The 23,377-nt window shown below is 40.2% G+C and overlaps 2 protein-coding genes across 6 annotated transcripts in view; one reads left to right on the forward strand and one right to left on the reverse strand.

The window, feature by feature from the left end:
* Nucleotides 1-9,340, forward strand: part of PPP2CB (protein phosphatase 2 catalytic subunit beta) — a 51,239-nt gene extending 41,899 nt beyond the window's left edge. Inside the window, exons 3-7 of the mRNA XM_073636951.1 lie at nt 734-907; nt 4,510-4,599; nt 6,121-6,282; nt 7,926-8,044; nt 8,603-9,340. Of these exons, the coding sequence (XP_073493052.1) occupies nt 734-907; nt 4,510-4,599; nt 6,121-6,282; nt 7,926-8,044; nt 8,603-8,675 (618 nt within the window). The 3' untranslated portion in view covers nt 8,676-9,340. The remainder of the gene's footprint in view (nt 1-733; nt 908-4,509; nt 4,600-6,120; nt 6,283-7,925; nt 8,045-8,602) is intronic.
* A 6,131-nt stretch (nt 9,341-15,471) lies between these two features.
* Nucleotides 15,472-23,377, reverse strand: part of UBXN8 (UBX domain protein 8) — a 54,275-nt gene continuing 46,369 nt past the window's right edge. For all 5 annotated transcript variants that reach the window (XM_073636955.1, XM_073636952.1, XM_073636953.1 and 2 more), the window contains one exon: nt 15,472-18,291. In XM_073636955.1, the coding sequence (XP_073493056.1) occupies nt 18,146-18,291 (146 nt within the window). In that variant the 3' untranslated portion in view covers nt 15,472-18,145. The remainder of the gene's footprint in view (nt 18,292-23,377) is intronic.

The raw sequence follows: 23,377 nt of genomic DNA on the forward strand, positions 1-23,377 counted from the left end.
AGAAAGCTGTGGTCTGGGAGGGATTATACACCGCTGAACAACTGAGCTCTGCTAGACCCACAGGAGAGAAAACTGTGACTCTGTCATAACTGCTGCACCCAGGAAACTAAGTGATATATTGCTGGAATCAGGGTCTCTGTCCCTACCTCATGCTGCTGTCAGATTACATGGCAAAACACCTGCTGACAGATTTCTTTTAATCAGCCTATCATTCCCATCAACACATTACATAAATATACACAAGTTCAAGATGGTCAAGCTACCTCTAGACCCGAAGACCTTCTCTAAACTCTCGATATGGGTAGAGGAGAGAATCAATGCAAAACAGATCTGCACACCTAATATTCACAAAAAATAACACATTTTATTGATGCAACGAACACGCATAACAGTCGTAAAAAACATTTAAAAACAATTGACCATACAAATACAAATATCCATGACCAGATAAGTACAATGCTAGTTCAAGCGATACAAAGTATATGCAAATAGTAAATAGTGAACAAGCAATGATTATATATCCTCACAACAGACATAGAGAGGGGATAATACCTGATAGTAGAGGTAATCCTAACTTTTTAGTGCAGATTGGCGTTGTTAAAGAATTTTCTTTATTATACAGTATGTTTATATTGTCCTATGGCAAATAATCATTTGAGATATAAGTGTGTATGTATATATATATATATATATATATATATGTATGTATGTAAATGTATTTTTTCCTACCCAGGTCCGTTACCCAGAACGCATCACAATATTGAGAGGGAACCATGAATCTCGACAAATTACTCAAGTCTATGGTTTCTACGATGAGTGTCTACGAAAGTATGGGAATGCAAATGTATGGAAGTATTTCACAGACCTCTTTGACTACTTACCATTAACGGCTTTAGTTGATGGCCAGGTATGTATTTTCTGCTCCTCAAGATAGAAAATGGGCCATTTTTGACTTTGAAGGAAAACTGACTGGACTCCTGCCATTGTTTGGTGCATGTTCTACTTCACTTATAAGATCGGACATTTATACCACAGTCAGCAGTGAGAAAACAAATTAACTCTCATTAGGAAAAATAATTGCAAGCAGCTCTGGGTTGACTATGGGTATGTGCCCACGATGCGTACCAGCCTGCGGCCCGACGCTGTGGAATAGCCGCCGGCGGCTTCTGCTCATTATTCAAATGAGCTGAACCGTTTTTTTCTTTTACATGGGGACTTTCCTCCAGGGCTGTGGAGTCGGTACAAAATGGACTGACTCCAACTCCTAAAATATTTAATAAATCTGGTACAGTAGTTCAATGCAGTTTGTGGGGAATATTTTTTCATAAGAATTTGAGAAAGTTATGAAATATCCTATAAATGTCTGTCCTATTCCTGATCTAAGGGTCTAGACTTTTAGCTGAGATGAATCTGTACTACAGTAAATTCATCACTTAAACATGAGCCATGTACAGTACAGACCAAAAGTTTGGACACACCTTCTCATTTAAACATTTTTCTGTATTTTCATGACTATGAAAATTGTACATTCACACTGAAGGCATCAAAACTATGAATTAATACATATGGAATTATATACTTAACAAAAAAGTGTGAAACAACTGAAAATATGTCTTATTATTCTAGATTCTTCAAAGTAGCCACCTTTTGCTTTGATGACTGCTTTGCACACTCTTGGCATTCTCTTGATGAGCTTCAAGAGGTAGTGTGAATGCACAATTTTCATAGTCAGGAAAATACAGAGAAATCTTTAAATGAGAAGGTGTGTCCAAACTTTTGGTCTGTACTGTATGAGGGAGTCATGGAAATTGAGGAGTCAGAGGTTTGGTTCCACAGCCCTGCTTTCCTCATAGATGTTAAGTGTATGGGGAAAGTCCACATGCCGACCCACAAGAGAAATTGACATGCTGCGGTCCTGAAAGATGCACCGCATGTCTGTTTCTGAGGGTAGTTCACAGGTGCACAAAGACGCATAGTGGGCTTGGGATTTCTAGAAATCCTATCCACTATGCTTTAACATCTGGACGCTGCGGGTTTGATGCTACATAAGCACGCAGCGTCAAACCTGCAGCGGCTCTGGATTGTGTTCACATACCCTAAAACTTCATTTTCTCGCTGTAGTCGCTGTTCCACATACACACTTTAGTTACAATGTATTTTTGCTTTTTAGTTTCGTCAGGGAACATGATGAACTAGACTGAGCCTGATGGCTCATGTACTACACTGCTAAACTTCTGCATAATGCTGACAGCCATCCTATTAGGGCCTGCAGAAGGGGACTATTGTTACACCCTTGTTTGCCATGACAGTGCATCGATTTCCCATACCCATCCGTTCCATGCACACATCGCCCCCATGATGACCTCTTTGTTGTCTGTGTATATTGTAAGTAATTAATAAGGTGCTTTCTCTTGTATAGGATGTGCTCCAGTATTGCCTATCATAGAAGCCAGAGCAAAAAGTCTTTTTTTTTTTTTTTTTACTTTGAAAAAATGGAATTATGCAGTTTAAATGATGCTTTGTAGCATGTGATAGATGCCAGATATATATTTCTTATATTAAAGGGGTAGTCCACTACTAGGGCAACTCCTTCTTATTCCTCATCTTTGACCACGTTTGACACTTATACTCACTTACCTCCTGTGCCGACGCCGTTCTAACGGCACTCGTGTTCCCAGACTCACGTGAGGTTGTTACATCACACGAGCCCGGCGCCCAATCAGTGCTGACGTTACGCTCCCCGCCTTTGGACATATCGAACATCAACAGGAAGGCAGGGCTGCTCTGACTTCCTCTTGATGTTCGATTTGTCCGAATGTGGGGAGAGTAACGTCAGCACTCGTGGGGCTCGTGTGATGTAGCAATTCCCTCAAGTGTGCCCCAGGAACTCGAGTGCCGACACTTATGGAATGGCACTGGAGGTGAGTTTAGCAATTTTTATTTTAACGGGGCCAAACATTGAGAATGAGAAAGATTTGTAGTAGTGGACAACCCCTTTAGAGAGTGACGGTCAGTTTTTTTCCCCCCATAAATTAATAGTGCACATGAAAATAAGAAATTTTGTAATATATCTTGTCAGAGAAATCTGCTTGTTTTCTCTCCCACTGAGCTGATCATTTATTCTCAAATTTTTTACTTCAATGAAGCCTGATTGTTACATTACTATATTAGGACATGGCAGTTGGTGCCGATAAGATTCTATACAGAGGGGAGGGAGGAGAAGAAAGGGGGGAGCTAGAGGTAGAGCTCTGCCTCCCTCCCCTTCTATCTACATAGGAGATGACAGATGGTACTTATAAGATTCTATACAGAGGGGAGGGAGGAGAAGAAAGGGGGGAGCTAGAGGTAGAGCTCTGCCTCCCTCCTCCTCCTCCCTCCCCTTCTATCTACATAGGAGATGACAGATGGTACTTATAAGATTCTATATAGAGGGGAAGGAGGAGAAGAAAGGGGGGAGCTAGAGGTAGAGCTCTGCCTCCCTCCCCTTCTATCTACATAGGAGATGACAGATGGTACTTATAAGATTCTATACAGAGGGGAGGGAGGAGAAGAAAGGGGGGAGCTAGAGGTAGAGCTCTGCCTCCCGCCCCTTCTATCTACATAGGAGATGACAGATGGTACTTATAAGATTCTATACAGAGGGGAGGGAGGAGAAGAAAGGGGGGAGCTAGAGGTAGAGCTCTGCCTCCCTCCTCCTCCTCCCTCCCCTTCTATCTACATAGGAGATGACAGATGGTACTTATAAGATTCTATATAGAGGGGAAGGAGGAGAAGAAAGGGGGGAGCTAGAGGTAGAGCTCTGCCTCCCTCCCCTTCTATCTACATAGGAGATGACAGATGGTACTTATAAGATTCTATACAGAGGGGAGGGAGGAGAAGAAAGGGGGAAGCTAGAGGTAGAGCTCTGCCTCCCTCCTCCTCCTCCCTCCCCTTCTATCTACATAGGAGATGACAGATGGTACTTATAAGATTCTATATAGAGGGGAAGGAGGAGAAGAAAGGGGGGAGCTAGAGGTAGAGCTCTGCCTCCCTCCCCTTCTATCTACATAGGAGATGACAGATGGTACTTATAAGATTCTATACAGAGGGGAGGGAGGAGAAGAAAGGGGGGAGCTAGAGGTAGAGCTCTGCCTCCCTCCCCTTCTATCTACATAGGAGATGACAGATGGTACTTATAAGATTCTATACAGAGGGGAGGGAGGAGAAGAAAGGGGGGAGCTAGAGGTAGAGCTCTGCCTCCCGCCCCTTCTATCTACATAGGAGATGACAGATGGTACTTATAAGATTCTATCTCCGTAATGGGAAAATCTGTCTTCATTGAATACACATTTTACCTGTGAATTGACAATTTTGAAAATGATTTGATCATTCCTGGAGGAGAAAGAAGTGTTTTTTTTTTTATTAAGATATCTTTCGTAGCTTCTTATTGATTTATGGAATAAAAATAACAAAAGAAAAGTGAGTCACTGGTATGAAAAATGTCACTAAATCCTTTTTTTTTCTTCTTAGATCTTCTGTCTCCATGGAGGTCTTTCCCCATCTATCGATACGCTGGATCATATTCGTGCTCTGGATCGCTTACAAGAAGTCCCACATGAGGTATGGCAGCGAATGGAACTACCATAATGCTTCAGCAGTAGGAATCTTCATAGACATGTTAGTCTATAGCCAGTGTATAGGCACATTGCTGGCATTACTCCTGCCAGCTTTTCTGTCCATTGTGAATATTTATTGTAAGTAACAGTATATGGACAGCTGTGACATAAATCTACTGGCCCCCAAAGTCTAAAGACATAGATATGGCAACAGATCACACTAGTGGAAGGAGTCCTATGTCACAACGGTAAGTAGGAAGTTTTGTCATGAAGGTTGCGTAGATTTGTTAGTGCTTTGTGCAGTTGAGGTTTATATACTTCTGTTATTCTAACTTGTCTGGTAAATATTCCACACAAAAAAACAAAATGGTACATGGTTGTCCAAATGTTATACTAGGGTGGAGCCCTCAGACAGCACCTGAGAGGGGGGGTTATTGCCGAGATTGGCAACACATTGTATTAACACACAATATGTTGAGTGGAATTGCAATAACATAGACACTTTGATCATTAAGTTGCAATTAATTATTATCTAGAAAATGGATAGCCCAACTTTGGTGGAGTTTCAGAATGAGGGTATACGAGTAGCAAAATGTGAAAGTACCTGGTATGGCAGTGCGGACTGTCTTGGAAAGTGGAGGAGTATCTGTACTAGGTGGACAAGGATTGCAATATACATGTAAGAGACAGATATGGTGATGTATAACCAATAATGAGAGCATTTATCAGTGCTTTTGTGCCCAAAATTCCGCAATTTGCAACAAATTCTTGGTGTAAATGCCTACACCAAATGTATCAATGTTGTACACCATTTGTTACGCATAATAAAGTTGCAATTTTAACAAAATTCTCTGATAATGTGCGACCATTGGTACATTCGTTTTCCGTTCTTTTCTAACATTGGGAAGTACACTAACATATTTTAAGTCATAATTTGTTCAAATTTTCTGCATTAATGTGCAAAATTTGACCCTCGCCTGCTCTTATTGCGGATTGGAAAGTGTACTACAATGCTTGAAAAGTTGGCGTCAAATGTACCATTAAGATGAGGCATTTGATGAGTATGGGGTGGCGGAGTTGAAGTAGGAACATTAAGGGCATATGGCGTTTTTGCTGCTTTTTCTATTCAGCATATTTTGTACATAAAATACACAGCACTTTACAGTACCAGAACAAACTGAGATTTCTGAAATCTGATGCAGTCTAAGGGTTTTTTTCTGATCGTATTTTTAGCCCTTCTGGGGTTTTGCAAAGTTCCAGCGCGTCACTTCTTTCAGCGGTTTTGCCGCACTTTTTAACCATTACAATTGATGGGTGAAAAGCGCTGCAAAAACGACACATTTTATGCTGTTTTTTTCCTGCCACCATTCTGGCTTTTGGTACAGGAAAAAAAAAAGATGGAAACAAGCAAAATGTGAACATATCATTACGATTTGTTGCAATTTCTGTCGTCATTGATAAATATGGGCCATTGTGTTTACTGTATGCTGTTTTTCTTTTCTGTTAAATTGTATTATTATTCTAGGGGCCAATGTGTGACCTTTTGTGGTCGGATCCAGATGATCGTGGTGGTTGGGGCATTTCCCCTCGAGGTGCTGGCTATACTTTTGGCCAGGATATTTCTGAAACTTTTAACCATGCCAATGGACTCACTTTGGTGTCACGTGCTCATCAACTTGTAATGGAGGTATGCCTGGAAGCAATACATCATAGTATAGTTTAGCATTACATATTATATATTGCATTGTAATATACCGTACTTCAGTTTTATTGCAGCATGACACAGGGTGGGAGTTTTAGAAAGGCATTGCTGGATTTTATCTTATTTTTTTGGGTGAAAAAAACAAAATTGAAAACTAATAGGTCATAATCTACTGTCAAATACATCAATGATTAGAAAATACTATTACAGAGAAAATGTTTAACCCTTTCTCTGTCAAGATCATATTTAATACAATCGTGACCAAAAATGTGGCTAAAATGTAAAGGCTAAAGTTTACACCTGTCATATTGACACCCAGCGTTTTAGGTTTCAAATGATATAAGGTTGATTGTTCTAGGTACAATATTCTGGGCAGAATGCTCAATTTGAATTTGGTGCAGCATGAAACTTTTGCTGGTTTCAGGGACCACAATTGGAGCACGAACATGGCAAAACATTTTTGGAAGAAGAAAGATCAGAACCTGTTAAAGGGAACATGTCATGTCTGATAATTCTGTTGACCTGGAGGTAGGGCTAATCTGCATGTTAATACCCTTAGAAAGGTGTCCGGCCGCCTTACTGAAAATGCTTATCGTCAGAGATGGGAGCCACCAGCTTTTAGTCATGCATGCGCGCCATCACTACTCACAGCACGGAGCACGGCAGCTGTAAGCACGCCCCGGCACTTTGACTGACAGCAGTTTCTGCACTGCAGACTGAGTTTTGCTGCCTCTCTGACTGAAAGCTGGCAGCTCCCAGTAGGAACAAAATTCATTTTCTCCCGGGAGCTGTGCTTTCAGTACTGCAGCTGGGCACCTTTCTATCAATCTTAACCTGCAGGTTAAAGGGGTTGTCTGGTCCAAACCGACAAGTCTGCAGTCACTCTGTGTGACTGCAGACTTATGAATCCCCCCGGTTTCAAACCCAGGAACGGAGGGTATGTATGCGTTATACATATTCCTGGCCAATGGAAGTGGCATCACTCCGTATACTTGCATGGGGCTGAGACCGCTGCCGTCTAGTGGGTGGGGGGGGGGGGGGGTTATGTATAACTCATACATACCCTCCTCCGTTCCTGGGTCTGAAACTAGCGAATCCCCGCAGCGCACACTGTTGTGCGCTTGGGGTGATTCTTAAGTCTGTGGTCACACAGAGTGACGGCAGACTTATCGGTTTGGACCGGACAACCCCTTTAACTCTGTATCTGTAGGTTAATAGCGCTATCAATCAGATCAATAGGAGGCGGATGTGTAGTACTCTGCAGCAGCCACTACAAGTAGACGGCCAGCTCCGCAAGTAAGTACCCCGGCCGATCAGACATTGATGTCCTATCCTAAAGGACAGTCCATCAATGTAACAGTAGTGGACAACCCCTTTTAATATCCATGTTTGGGTGTTGAATAACTGAATATCCTTTTGACTCCACCAGAAACAACACGAGATTCTTAAATGCTAGCGAAACAAAAAAGTACACCAGTCTCCTAAAAAATCAGTCACCAGAAAATGACTAGGAGAAATAAATGTGGAACATCAGGGGCATAGCCAGATTTTTTTTTAGCTTCCTCCCCCCCTCCTTGAACCTTGCTCAGAGGTCTTTACTAGTATTACATTTGTCTGTTGTCTTACAGGGCTACAACTGGTGTCATGACAGGAATGTGGTTACCATTTTCAGTGCACCTAATTACTGTTACCGTTGTGGAAATCAGGCAGCTATAATGGAACTGGACGACACCCTAAAATACTCCTTGTAAGTAGCTTTCTGTAATGTAAACCTTTCTATAATGGCAAAAATCACTGAATAGATCAGGGGTACTGAACGTTTGGTCCTTGGAAAAGGCAACTTCAAAGGAGTTTGTTTTGGCCTCAAATAGTATATGCATCCTATAAGTATATGCTCCAGTGTCATGTTTTCTGCAGGATATCGTGATAACAAAATTGTAAATGAGATTTCCCAAAACCTCATTCACCCACTGTGGAGAAAATCTGTGTAAATTGGTAGACACTGTGAAATCTGCGGCCTGTTACTGCAAAATTTCACCAGCACTAGTCCTTTAGCCTGTTGGAAAAGACACTTGAAGGTTCCATGTGATGGAGAACTGTGCAGCAAAAAATATGGCTTCACCATGGTTTAGGCTTTTTTTTTTTTTTTCCTGAGTAGCTTTTACAGGTGAAACATACTGATGATTGTAATAATTTGTTTAGGCTTGCTAGATAGACTCGAATGAGATTGCATATCGTCTCTAGGCCGCCTTGATGATACGGCTTTGTTTTTAAATCCTAACTTTCTATTTTCTTTTCCCTTCAGCCTTCAATTTGATCCTGCTCCTCGGCGTGGAGAGCCGCATGTTACCCGACGCACTCCTGACTATTTCCTCTAAGCGATCTCTACACATTGCCTTCATCTGTGCAATTATACTTGGCATTTAAACAACATACATGTGTCTGTATATAGACATGCAAACCAACAAATGAAAACCAAAATTATTTAAACATCCAGAATCTGCTGTTAAATCACCCTGTCCTCACTGTCCCCAAAGTACACTTTTCATTTCCCCCAACTTCCCCGAAACAAGCTAAAACACCACCATCACGGACCAAAATGTGCCATACTGTTGATGAAGCATTTAGCACAATTTGAGACTGCGGATAAGAACATAAATCGCATAGCCAGTCCATTAGTCAGTTTGCCTGCCGTATTTGTATAATTGTTTCCTACTGAACTGTGTAAGCAGTTGATACAGGGGAAAATGCAAGGCCTTTACCCCCCTACCCCACCCCCACACCCTTTGCACCTACTTTGTAAATTTTAGTTGTAGTGATAAGCTGGCATGACAAATACTATTTGGAGTTATTTTTAAGAAGATGCACAAGCTAACATCCACTCTTTATTTTTTTGTTTTTAAAAAGTACAGAACTATTGGACAGATTTGACATGAGTGTTTGCCATAACATTAACGTACGTTTTTTCTGTATATTTGTCAAGAAAGTGCTTGCGGCTCCTTTGGTGTATTTGAACAAATAAACTTTCAATTGTAGACCTCCAGCATGTGTGGAGAGTGCTTTTTACTTAGAAAAAAGGTACAGAGAATGAGTGCAAGGATTTGGAGTGTCATAAAACTATTAACTAGAGGGGATAATTGGAGGAATCCGGGATGTGAGAACACTATAAACTAAAGGGGACAATTGGAGAACTCCGGGATGTAAGAACACTATATACTACAGAGGACAATTGGAGGTATTTGGGATGTGAGAACACTATATACTAGAGAGGACAACTGGGGAACTCCGGGATGTAAGAACACTATAAACTAGAGGGGACAATTGGAGGAATCTTGGATGTGAGAACACTATAAACTAGAGGGGACAATTGGAGGTATTTGGGATGTGAGAACACTACATAAACTAGAGGGGACAATTGGAGGTATTTGGGATGTGAGAACACTATAAACTAGAAGGGACAATTGGAGGTATTTGGGATGTGAGAACACTATAAACTAGAGGGGACAATTGGAGGTATTTGGGATGTGAGAACACTATAAACTAGAAGGGACAACTGGAGGAATCCAGGATGTGAGAACACTATAAACTAGAGGGGACAATTGGAGGTATTTGGGATGTGAGATCACTACATAAACTAGAGGGGACAATTAGTGAACTCTGGGATGCAATCTAACCATAAACTACAGGGGACAATTGTAGGACTCCGGGATGTGGAAACACTATAAACTAAAGAGGACAATTGGTGGAATCTGGTATATAACATTATAATCTATAGGGTACAATTGGAGGAGTCTGGGATGTGAGAACACTAGATGGGACACTCAACTTGACCAAATATGAGACATTTGAGTGAATTGAACTCTTATGTGAATTTATGGTTTCATCTCACTTGTTCATGGCCAGATAATGAGAACAAAATGTGTAATCAAGAATATACAAACATCTGGCCACACAGACTTTTTGTAGCACTACTAATAAAATGATGTACTTTATTTTCTGGACAGTGATTAGCTGTACTCATTTAAAAAAAAAAATGAGTAAAACAATTTTAAGCAATCTATTAGAACATTGTGAATGAAGGCCAGCACAGCCACAACAGCTATCATGTATGTGCCAACCTGAGGTCTTGGTAAATGTAACCAAATGTTTCCAATTTCAATTAAAAAATTGACTTTCAACTCCTTAATACATAAAACAAGTATGAAAATACCCTGAAACGTAAATGTGCTCTATAGAAATTCTTAGATTTATTCATCTACTTGTAAAAGGAGATATTAAGACATTCACAGGATTATGGCAAAGGCTTGTGAAGGAAAACCGCATGCTGTGACAGAATTTTGTGAAAGTCCTTTCTGACCAAAGGAAAAGATCATGAGAAAGAGAAGTTATTGAAGCTTTTTTTTTTTTTTTTTTTTACAAATAACATATATAAATGGGGTGTTGTGAGACCAAAATTAGAGAGATGGAGACAATTCAAGTTGCTTACAGCTGCCAATAATTTTCAATGTTAAACCCCAAAAACGTGGGGTCAAAATGACTTTTCAAACCAAGCAGAGCCACTCCGTGCACCCTGGATGGTTGAGCAGTTCAGTGCACCTTTCCACCAACTTTTTTTTTTTTTTTTATCTACATCTGCCCTCCTCTTCCTTGATTGAACGATTCAGCTTTAAAGAAGCCAGAGAAGGATGGAGATGGATGGAGAACCAGTAGGTTGGAAGTTGCACTGAACGGCTTGGCCAAACCAAGGGTGCACAAAGATACGGTGCTTAGTTTGAACATTCATTTTGGGCTGACACTCACTTTAACCCCTTACAGACCAGGCGATTTTTTTTTTCCTTTTTGCGCTTTTGTTTTTTCCTCCCTTTCTTCCAAGACCAGCATGAGGTCTTGTTTTCTTGCAGCATGACTTGTTTTGACAGCATTCATTTTAAAGGGAACCTATCACCGGAAAAACGCTAATAACCTGCAGATATCTGGTTAATCTGCAGGTTAATAGCGTTAACCTGCCCAGTGCCCGCATTTAGCTGAAGGCCCTTTGAGAAAATGAACTTTATTCCACCCGGCAGTGTTCCGGTTTCAGTCACATGGCGGCGCCTATTCAGTCACCGCTTGGAGTATACAGAGAGGCTGCTGTAACCGCGCCCCAGCCCTGACTGACAGCCAGCCCCAATGCAGAGCCAGTGTCAGTCAGGCTCGGGGGCACATTTACACCGGCCGCTCTGTATACTCCAAGCAGTGATTGAATTGCACCTGACCACCCTTGTGACTGAAATCGGAATGCTGCAGCTAAGTGCAGGCGCCGGGCAGGTTAGTAATGCTATTAACCTGCAGATATGGGGTTAATCTGCATGTTAATACCATTTTTTCTGGTGACAGGTTCCCTTTAACATTCATTTTATTGGGAAACGGTGAAAAAAAAAATTCAAGTGCAGTGAAACTGAAAAAATGCGAATCTGTCACTTCTTGGAGTTTTTGTTTTGATTCAGTTTATATTGTGGTAAAAATGACTCGGAAACATGATTCTCCAGGTCAGTATGATTACGGCGATACCAAACTTGCATAGTTTTCTTTTTAGGTGGTGAGAAAAAAAAATTCAGAATTTCGTGATAAAAAAACAACTTTGGTTTGTGTTGCCACTTGTTGAAAAAAAATGTTTTTTTCTGTCGATGGAGCTGGATGAGAGCTTGTTTTTTGGTGTGGAGTGTTAACTGTTTTGATACAAATTAAAGGGGTTTTCCCACGAACAAAAGTTGATTTTAATCAATAGATCTTGGAATAAATTCCACAATTGGATGTGTTTAAATAAAATGTTCCTGTGCTGAGATAATCTTATAAATGTGCCCCTGCTGTGTACTGTGTAATGGCTGTGTCTGACCGTGCAGGAACATGGTCTGATCATACCACATCTCCTGGGCAGGGAAGGACGCAAAAGAGTATACAGACATTACAGCACCGGATCACAGCTGATTCTTTCTTTGAAGTAAAACATTGTTTAAAAACAAGCAGTGAAATGTTTTGCTACACAAAAAGAATCAGCTGTGATCCCGTGCTGTCCTGTCTGTATACTCTTTTGCTTCCTCCCCTGCCCAGGAGCTGTGGCATGATCAGACCATTTTCCTCCACAGTAAGACACAGCCATTACACAGTACACAGCAGGGGCACATTTATAAGATTATCTCAGCACAGGAACATTTTATTTAAATACATCCAATTGTGGAACTTATTATTATTTCCAAGATCTATTGATTAACAACTTTCTTTCATGGGAAAAACCCTTTAAGGGGTTTATAAGATATGGATAGCTTTTTATTGCATTTTTTTAAAGAGTAGTGGAAGCTGAAAAAAATACAATTCTGCAGTTTTGATTTTTTTTTTTCTCGTTATGGCTTTAACTGCATGGGTTAATTAATTTTTGGTAGACCGAACTTTTATGAACACTGCGATACCAAATGTTTGTTAATTTCTTTAGTTTTAATGTGTGAAAAAGGATATGATTCATTTATATCTTTTGAAAAACTTTATATTTTTTAGTCCCCTTAGGGCAGTGTTCCCCATCTCCAGTCCTCAAGGCCCACCAACAGGTAATGTTTTCAGGATTTCCTTAGTATTGCACAGGTGATGGAATTATTGTCTGTACAGTTGATGGAATTATTACCTGTGCAACACTAAGGAAATACTGAAAACATGGCCTGTTGGTGGGCCTTCAGGACTGGAGTTGGGGGACCTAAACATGTAATTGTCTGATCGTTTAAACTACACACTGCAATATCGTGGTATTGCAGTATATAGTGAAAATATCGGTCTTTGAAGCTCAGCATGTGGCTGAGTTTCATGGTAGTACCAAGATAACAGTGACAGGTTTTCAGCAGGCCCCTGGCTACCATCATAACTTGACCGTGTATTACGGGGGGCAATGGGAGTCAATACATGTGAGCCCCGAGGTGCAATGCATTTAAATGCCGCTGTCAGAGATTGACAGAAGCGCTTAAATAATTGACAGTTGCAGGCAGAACTCGCCTCTGGCCATGGTTGTTAGACACAGCTGCCAGCTATGTAATGTATCCGGCGTCTAACATATGTGGAGGGAGCTATACTAAATAAATCGAGATGTTTGGAAAATGTTGTTTACATTTTGTCATCATTTACATATAATTAACATGTCTATCCATCCTGTGGTTTCCATAATTCCACAACTTCTCCTTCTTGGTATTGCAATTTCAATTTAGTGAATTAGGGATGCCTTCTTTGTGGCCTTCGCCTCACAAGAAATGCTTCTCCAGTCAAAGACTGGAGAAGCATTTCTTGTGTTAGAAGGCCTGGCGTTTTTAAATACACATGTGGTCAAAATTGTTGGTACCCCTCGTTTAATGAAAGAAAAACCCACAATGGTCACAGAAATAAGTTGAATCTGACAAAAGTAATTAATTAAAAATCTATGTAAATGAACAAATGAAAGTCAGTCATTGCTTTTCAGCCCTGCTTCCACAGAATTTGAGAAAAAAAAAAAATAGGCCTGGACAGAAATGATGGTACCCCTGAAAATAATGTGACAAAAGGGAAATGTTAAATCAAGTTGTGTCCACTAATTAACATCACAGGTGTCTACGATCTTGTAATCAGTCAGTGGGCCTGTATATAGGCCTACAGATACTCACTGTGCTGTTTGGTGACATGGTGTGTACCACACTCAACATGGACCAGAGGAAGCAAAGGAAAGAGTTGTCTCAGGATATTAGAAAGAAAATTATAGACAAGCATGTTAAAGGTAAATGTTATAAGACCATCTCCAAGCAGCTTGATGTTCTTGTGACTACAGTTGAACATATTCTGAAATTTATGATCCATGGGACTGTAGACAACCTTCCCAGACGTGGCCGCATGAGAAAAATTGATGACAAATCAAAGAGACTGATAATACGAATGGTAACAAAAGAGCCCAGGATAACATCTAAAGCGATTAAAGGTGAACTTCAATCTCAAGGAACATCAGTGTTAGATCGCACTATCCGTCGTTGTTTGATCCAAAGTGGACTTCATGGGAGACGACCAAGGAGAACACCATTGTTGAAAAAAAGTCATAAAAAAGCCAGACTGGAATTTGCCAAACTACAGGTTGACAAGCCACAAAGCTTCTGGGAGAATGTCCTATGGACAGATGAGACAAAAATTGAAGTTTTTGGCAAGGCACATTGGCTCTATGTTCACAGCCGGAAAAATGAAGCATATCAAGAAAAGAACACTGTCCCTACTGTGAAACATGGAGGAGGCTCTGTTATGTTCTGGGGCTGCTTTGCTGCATCTGGCACAGGGTGTCTTGAATCTGTGCAGGGTACAATGAAATCTCAAGACTATCAAGGGATTCTAGAGAGAAATGTGCTGCCCAGTGTCAGAAAGCTTGGTCTCAGGTCATGGGTCTTGCAACAGGATAATGACCCAAAACACACAGCTAAAAACATCCAAGAACGGCTAAGAGGAAAACATTGGACTATTCTGAAGTGGTCTTCTATGAGCCCTGACCTAAATCCTATTGAGCATCTTTGGAAAGAGCTGAAACATGCCGTCTGGAAAAGGCAACCTTCAAACACGAGACAACTGGAGCAGGTTGCTCATGAGGAGTGGGCCAAAATACCTGTCGAGAGGTGCAGAAGTCTCATTGACAGTTACAGGAATCGTTTGATTGCAGTGATTGCCTCAAAAGGTTGTTCAACAAAATATTAAGTTAAGAAGAACCATCATTTCTGTCCAGGCCTATTTCATGAGTTTGATTTTTCTAAGAATTCTGTGGAAGCAGGGTTGAAAAGTAATGTCTGACTTTCCTTCGTTCATTTTCAAAGATTTTTAATTTATTACTTTTGTCAGATTCAAGTTATTTCTGTGACAATTGTGGGTTTTTCTTTCATTAAACGAGGGGTACCAACAATTTTGACCTTGTGGGTATATAACGGGTGGGTGTAGCCAGGCCTAGTAACACCACGCTTTCTCGCCAGCTTTGTATATATGACAGAACGGCTTAAAATTGGAGTGAAAATGCTTAATCGCAAAATTTTTGTGCAACTGTTATGCAAAATTTTGCACCTTTTCCCAGCTTATAATAAGCTAGAAATATAAATATTTCTAGCGTAAAAGCTCTGATGAATCCACCCCATGTGGCTGCAGAAAAATCAAGGAGATATCTGTTTTTAAGACTTGTTTTTATTAAAGAATACACAAGTATGAAAACATACAATACTGTTATCGCTCATTTGACTTTGCTCACAGTATACAGTAAAATCAGTGATTGCATTTTCATATCTTTATTTTATTCAAAGCATCAGTTCCAATTTTACATAGTGAATAACCAGGGAATATATATAAAACTAAATAAGTCACATTACTATGTTTACAGGTTAGAATAATTGGACAGAGCTTCAGTAAGGGCAGCACTCGAAGAGTGGCTGATAGGCGAATAACACCACTTTCCCTAATACTTTAACATTTTTAAGGGCAGCCTCTTTATTTACTATAATTTTTGTATGAAACTGCAGTATTTACTATATTTTTCCATTGCGCTATAGAGAACAGTGTCTCCACTATTCAGTGCATAGCAATAGCCTTGTGGCCCATAAAGAGGGCTTCTCTCAAGGAAACCATTCTTCATCCAAGACTCTGAATAATCCTATCTCAGCTGTGTAATCTGCAGATCCTCGCAAATTTTGCGCATGCGCGCAACTTTCATCCTTTCATGTCAGAGTGCAATGAAGCCAGGTGCTCTGCATGTCCGGGGAGCACATCGTGACAATGTAATGTTCTGTCCATGTAGTAGTCTAAGGCTATGTGCCCACGTTGCATTTATGAAGCAGAAAATTTCTGCTGCATAAATGCAAGTCCTCTCCCGGAAAAACGCATGCGGAATTCCGCACGCGTTTATCGCGCATTTTTCGCGCGTTTTCCACATGCGGAATTGCCTTGCGTTTTTTATGCATTGGACTAAGGCAATTCCGCTTGCGGAAACGCAAAATTAAATGACATGCTGCGGATTTTTGAACGCGGCATAAACGCTGCGGAAAAATCCGCAGCATGTGCATAGAACTTGCAGAATCCCATTGGGGACCATGGGGTGCGGATATACATGCGTTTTTCAAGCGTTTACGCTGCGGAAATTCCGCAGCATATACGCTTGAAAAATGCTACGTGGACACACAGCCTAAGACAATCCCCGGAAGGAGAATGCTGTAAGCACTGCTGTGCTCCAAACATGCGCAGTGTGCCTCTGAAGCTGGGTGTACATTCCCTGGCTTAATGACATGAAAGGACAAAAGTCGCGCACATGCCTCATACGTAAAAAAGCCGGTGGACGACTTGTCTGGGAAACCAATGTCACCTCGACTAGTCTGACACTAATTAGTATATTGCAAATGGGTTTATAGAATTGTTTTTTGACATTTACTGCAATAATACATATTGGCAAGGGCGTGTTAGAATGGGTAATAATTAGAATAAATGCACAGTGTTTTTTTGAGGAGCCTGTGGGAGAAGTCAGGCTACCTTTAAATGGAATCTGTCAGCAGGTTTTTGCTATGTAATATGAGAACAGCTGAGACAGAATTCAGGAATGTCACTTTTTAGGTTGTGTCCGGTTTCATTACAATGAATGTTTTATCACCAGTAGATGATCAATACCTGGACTACAGCTTTGTGAACCCTGGTCCGAGCACCTCCCCTCCTGTGATAAGCAGCTTACTGTCAATATACCATGTAGATAGAGCTGTGGTGTGGGAAGGGTTAGCTTTTTAGCTCTGCTACATCTAAAACCTCTGTGTCACAACTGCTGTACCCAGTAATCTAAGTGATGCACCGTTGGAATCAGGGTCTCTTTTCCTTAATTATACTGCTCTCAGATGAGGTAGCAAGAACCTGCTGACAATTTCCCTTTAAGTAGCTCTGATGTATAATTTATAGCTGAATCATATTATTTGCAGCCGGGGAGACTACCATTGGGGACTCGAGTACATCCCACCAAAGCTCGTCAGTTAATGTAGTAATTAAACTCTGCCATTTCTCTTTGATAAGTAACGGAAAGACATATCTGCTTGTGATCCGAGGCAAGGATCAAAATCACACATTCAAGTCTATGGGTCTGTGAAAAATCATTGAGAGCACATGGATGCTAGTTGACACCAGGATTTTTTTTTAGTCCATTGATATTCAGAATTCTGTTTTTTGTCGCCCTTCATCTATCCCATCTTGTACATACAGAGCTGATTCTTGCTTCTGGATTCCACAACACGTCCCTTTGTGTTGAGAGCTTTGGCATCTTGCTGCTGATATAAATGCCGCGTAGGCTGTGTTCACACCTGTGTTCAGAAATGCCGTTTGTTCTGCTTTTTCACATGAATTGTCTGCTCTAAAACTGATCAGTTGCATAACTGATGTAAACAGAAGCAGAGGGCCTCCAATAACTATTACGGGGTCTGAATGGGCTCTGTCGTGTGTCAGTTTTTAATAAGAAAAGTGCTGCATGATGCTCTGATTCGTTTTATATAGTTTGTTCCTAAAACAGGACAAACTGAGTTCCCAAACGCAGTTGTGAACTCCGCCTGAGCCAGATATGCCAGCAAAGGGGTTAGTGGCCCATACGTAATCACTTCCCGAGTCCCTCTACAGATATTGGCAGGGAACAAATCGGCCAAAATCACTGGAAATAGAATAAGACTTCCACGATAAATTGAAACCTCCATCAGAAACGAACATGCAGTGAAAAACTGTGGATGTAATGTGATCATAAAACTGATCATTTGGTATATATCTGAATAGATCGGTTCTCTGTTTCTCCCTGATGTAGATATAAAGTTACTAATGATCTTTTTCTTCAACATTTAAGGCTGTGTGCCTTGTGATGCCAATATTTTCCAGTGTTACATTCTCTTTCAGTTCTAGAGGACATCTTGGCATAGGCATACAAATTGAATAAAAGACTGGGTGATAGCCAATTTTCATCATCCAATCCAGCAATACCTGGTGCAATAAAACCAAGACAAAAATCTTATTAAAATGATGGATATAAAGGCTTTGAGCAGTTTCTTAACTTTTTTTTTCTTTCAAAATCGATTAACAGAATTGAAAAACTTAACAGTAAGGGTAGGTTCACATGATCGTATATATACTGTATATAAAAAATAAAAAAAGTCAGTTTTATCCAGAAAAGTGGATACATTTTCTTCTCGCTTGTCTCCCCAGCCGCTCAGTTGTTCCCAATGTTGGCGGTGGCCGCAACTGCACAGCATAGCTCCATCAATGGAATAGTGGCCGCGGTTTAGTACTGCATATTCGCTCCTTACTGATTCGAATAAAGTGAAATCGGCAGTACCCCACTGCAGCCACTGTACAGTTCACAGAGCTATGCAGCTACGCAACAGCAGTTTTGGCTGCCGAAGCACAGGCAGCGTGAATCACACAATGGCTGTGTTATTTTAGGCAGATACACTGCTCACAAAAAGGGATATTTGGCTTTCGTTTGAAATTTCACGATGATCCTAAAATGTACTCTAAACTTTTCAGGTGAACCTAATGTGACCGTCTCTGAACTTTTGAATACACATGTTCAACTTTTCAATGTTTTAGTACTTTTTACACAACTTGCTGTTCTCTAACAAGGAGCTTAATGGCAAAATTCACAACAGGTGTTTGATCCATGAATCGCCCAATATATTGTTGTCCTCATCACGCTGTTAACATTTTGGCATCATGAGACCAAGATGACACCTAACAACAGTACCTCGGCATTGTGAGGTTTCCAGCAGGATGTACTCAGACAGAAGTGGCCACTGAGCTTACAGTGTCACAGAGTGTCATCAACAGGTTGCAACAGAGATACAGAGACTGGAAGAGTCCCAGAAAGGCAGAGAAGTGGACATCCTTTGGCCACATCCCACATTGATGACGGCTTCATTGTGAGTAATTCTTTTCGGAGCCAGATGATGAATGCCGCACAACTACAGGTATATTTAAGGTAGGTGAGATTCACTGAAGTGTCATGTCACACCATTCAAAACAGTTCATATCAGTGTGGTCTGCGTGTTAGATGATCTGCAAGGGTACCTGACCTCACCACCAGGCACAGGCGTCACAGTCTTGCATGGGGCAGGGAGCATCTATGCTGGACGAGGGACCAGTGGGTCTCAGTGCTGCTCACTGATAAAAGTCGATTAACGCTGAGCAGAAACTATGGCAGCCAACGTTGTTGGAGACATCAAGGAGAGCGCTATGCATTAGCCACTGTTGTCCCCTGACGAGCCTTTGCTGGTGGTGGTGTTACAGCGTGGGCAGGTGTGTCTAGTCAATAAAGAACTGCCCTACACTTTGTGCAAGGTACAGTGACCAGAACATAGTACTTGAATAACATCATTAATCCAGTCATTGTGCTTCTGCACAAACAACACAGGCCTAATTTCATCTTCATGAACAACAATGCTCCAGCTCATCGAGGTCGCACCATTAGGGAATGGCTGCTGGAGACTAGGGTACCTCAAATGGAGTGGCCTGCACTTTCTCCAGACCCGAATCCCATAGAAAACCCTACGAGCTCAGCTGAGTCACCGTATAGAGGCTCATAACTCTGTACCCCAGAACCTCAATGACCAGAGGGTTGCCCTTCAAAAAGAGAGGGAAGCCATGCCTAAGAAGACAATAACTCCACTCCTGAACAACATGAGATGTCGTTATCAAGCTGTAATTGATACTCAGGGTCACATGACAAGTTATTGGGGGGTGGGAGGTAGGTACAGTGGGGAAAAAAAGTATTTAGTCAGTCACCAATTGTGCAAGTTCTCCCACTTAAAAAGATGAGAGAGGCCTGTGATTGACATCATAAAGAAAAAGTGGGAAAAGTCTCCAATAAATTAATTCTCACTTTATTTGTGCAAAATATTAAAATATATAAAGGTACATGATAGCGGAGATGCAATCCTGACGTGTTTCTGGCTTATGCCCTTAGTCAGTGATAACCGAATGCATCATGGTACAAGCTTAAAACCATGCAGCAGCCAATCATGATACAGATTTAACAAATTAATAGATTCGAAACGTATGGACAGGGAATCAGGTCTAACATAAGTGTAACACACATAAATACAGAGCATATAACATCCATCCTTTTTAAAACGATAAGGCATATCAGAAATAACAGAGAAAGACAACCGCAAAAATTGACCAATTACAGAGGAAAAAATCAAGATGTATAAATAAAAAAAATCAATGTTCAAATAGAAATTCTGTATGCAGAAAATCAGGATGTTCAAATGGAAAATCTGTATGCAGAAAATCAGCGGGATACACTTGACTATAAAAATGACACCGTGTACGATTGGAAAAGGACTAATACACCGCATACGACTGTTCCAAAATCAATTCTGAGAAATCGTAAAAAGAACAGCGAGAAATCACAGCGAAAAGTCAGTTTCACAACTACAGATGGAGAAACAACTGATCCTCCCACTGACTTTTCTATAGCTAGCGACAGCTCATTTGGTGAGGTTTCCCCTACAACATCAAAAAACGGTGGAGGAGGAGGCCGAGGAAACGTGGTAATCAGCCAGAATCCTCAAAGATACAATACAAGGGGAGTCAAATATCAATGATTGATGATAATATATCAAGTGTAAAGTACTTACACAATCAGAATTCAAAATTCTCAGCAGAGGTATGAATTTTGTGCCATGTCAAGATTTCGACATGTTTCAGACTATGCTGGATGTTAATACATTGGCCCGTTCTCTTACAACTTTTTTCTTGTAATAGTTCTGGTTGTGAAACTGAAAGTAGAGTCGAAGTCTTTAATAACATTGATATTGATAATATTGCTATTGTTCCGAGTGACTCACAAGTGGAGTCAGAATCTTCAGACTTGTTTAGTAAAAAATCTGATACTATTCTTGACAAGAATGATTGATTAATCGATTTACCTATAGTGAACAATGTGCACATCTTGTGTTTGAGCAGTTAAGTTATGAAAATAAAGAAAGCAACTTGATTACAGTAGATGAGCGACAATTCCAAACACCTAACCCAAGTTATTACCCAAAAAAATCGAGGGTGGAAACTATCACTATATTCCAGCAATTGGTAGAAAAAGATCTAAGGAAACTGCAAAAAAAGTATTGAGTCATCACAGCAGCGTAGCCATAACCTTTCTGTAGATGAATGGTCGGCGATTAAGAAACTATCGAAGAATAAAAATTTAGTTACCAAAAAATCAGGTAAGGCTGGCTGTGTTGTTGTGATGGACTCTCTGTTGTATGAAAAATCAGTCTATGATATTCTTGATGATAATCATACATATAGGAAGGTCATGTCAGATCCCACTGAGGATTGCAGGCAAGCTCTAGTGCGTCTTGTGAACGATGGTGAGAGAATGGGAGTTTTTTCAGATAGAGTAAAAAAAACTCTGCTCCCACAGAATCCCATTATGCCCATCTTTCATGGTCTTCCGAAGACGCACAAGGGGGTCTTTCCCCCACCTCTTCGCCCAATTATAGCTAGCATAAATTCACTAAACGAAGGACTTAGTAAATGGGTTGATTTCCATTTGCAACCTCTTATAAAGAGAACACCAGGCTACTTAAAAGAGACTACTGCAGTGATTGAATCCATAAAGAGATTTCAGTGGGAAAAAACCATGTACTTTGTTTCATGATATAGAAAATCTATTTTCATGTATTCCACATGAGCTTGCTATAGAAGCAATTAACTACCATCTGCACATAATTTCTTTATGTTCAATTCAGAGTATTTTATACATGTAACAGGTTCCCCGATGGGCTCACGTTTCTCCCCCTCCATGGCAATTCTTTACATTGCATGGAGGGAGGAGAGAATGATTTTTTTCTGACTGCAATCCCATTAAAGACCAAATTCTTTTTTACGGCAGGTATGTGGACGATATTATAATGATCCTTATAGGGGACATAAATAATTTTGAACAATTTAAAGTTTATATGAATAACAATCTTTCGTTACGGTTCACATTTTCTGAACCTAGCCAAGAAATTAATTTTTTAGAGGTCACCTTTATTGGTGACATCAAGTCTGGAAGGATTGTATATTGTAACTATCGAAAACGAATCAGTGGGAATACTATCCTAAGAGCAGATAGCAACCATCCATCTCATACTATTCATTCGATTCCCTATGGGGAACTACTACGGGTTCAAAGGAATTGTTCGGATCTAGTGCTTTTCAAAGAGGAAAGTAAAATAACTACTGAAAGACTAATAAAAAGAGGATATAGGGAGTGTGAAATAAAAATTGGAGAATAGAGAGATAATTAAGCAACCAAAACAGAAATTTCTTGATAAAAATAATGAGAGAGGTCCCTAATGTTGTTTTCAGTACCCCGTTCAGTAGGCAGTTTAATCAAATAAAAAATATAGTCCAGCGATATACCCCTATATTATATCAGGATGTGTCTCTAAATGGTATCTTGGAGAAAGGCATAACATGTTGCCAAACAAGGAAAATCTTTGGGTGATATGATGTCACCCAGTTTATATTGTCCCCCAGAAAAAAGCAATGTCTGGTTGTCTAGTAAGGGTTTTTTAAGTGTGCTCAGAGTAAATGCTAATTCTGTCATCAACAAAACAAATTAGTAACCACGTGGATATTAAATCTTTTATTAATTATAACAGTAAATATGTTGTTTATTGTATACAATGCAGACATTGTAATATTAGATATATAGATTGCACTATAAGAAAAAAAAAGTTGCACAACATCTAGCTAATAAAAAAAAATAAAAAATGCAACTTACTCTGGTGCAGTAAAACACTTTGTGAAACATCATAACGGGGAAACAGAATTTTTTGCTTTTTATGGGGTAGAAGAAGTTTTGTCCAGTGATAGGAGGAAAAAATTATTGTTAAGAGAAACATACTGGATAATAAAACTTAATACAAAATTTCCCAATGGCATGAACTATAAATCTGACACATTATTTATTAGGTAGTTTTGTTGGTTCCTCTAATTTTTGTATGCAGATTTTTCATTTAGATTTTTTATTTAAATGTTTTTGTTTGTTTTTTTGCAGATTTTTTAAACATCCTGATTT

This window comes from Phyllobates terribilis, unplaced genomic scaffold (assembly GCF_046119375.1).
Source record: "Phyllobates terribilis strain yellow unplaced genomic scaffold, ASM4611937v1 Scaffold_1__5_contigs__length_1240528914, whole genome shotgun sequence".
In the NCBI taxonomy this organism is placed as follows: Eukaryota; Metazoa; Chordata; class Amphibia; order Anura; family Dendrobatidae; genus Phyllobates; species Phyllobates terribilis.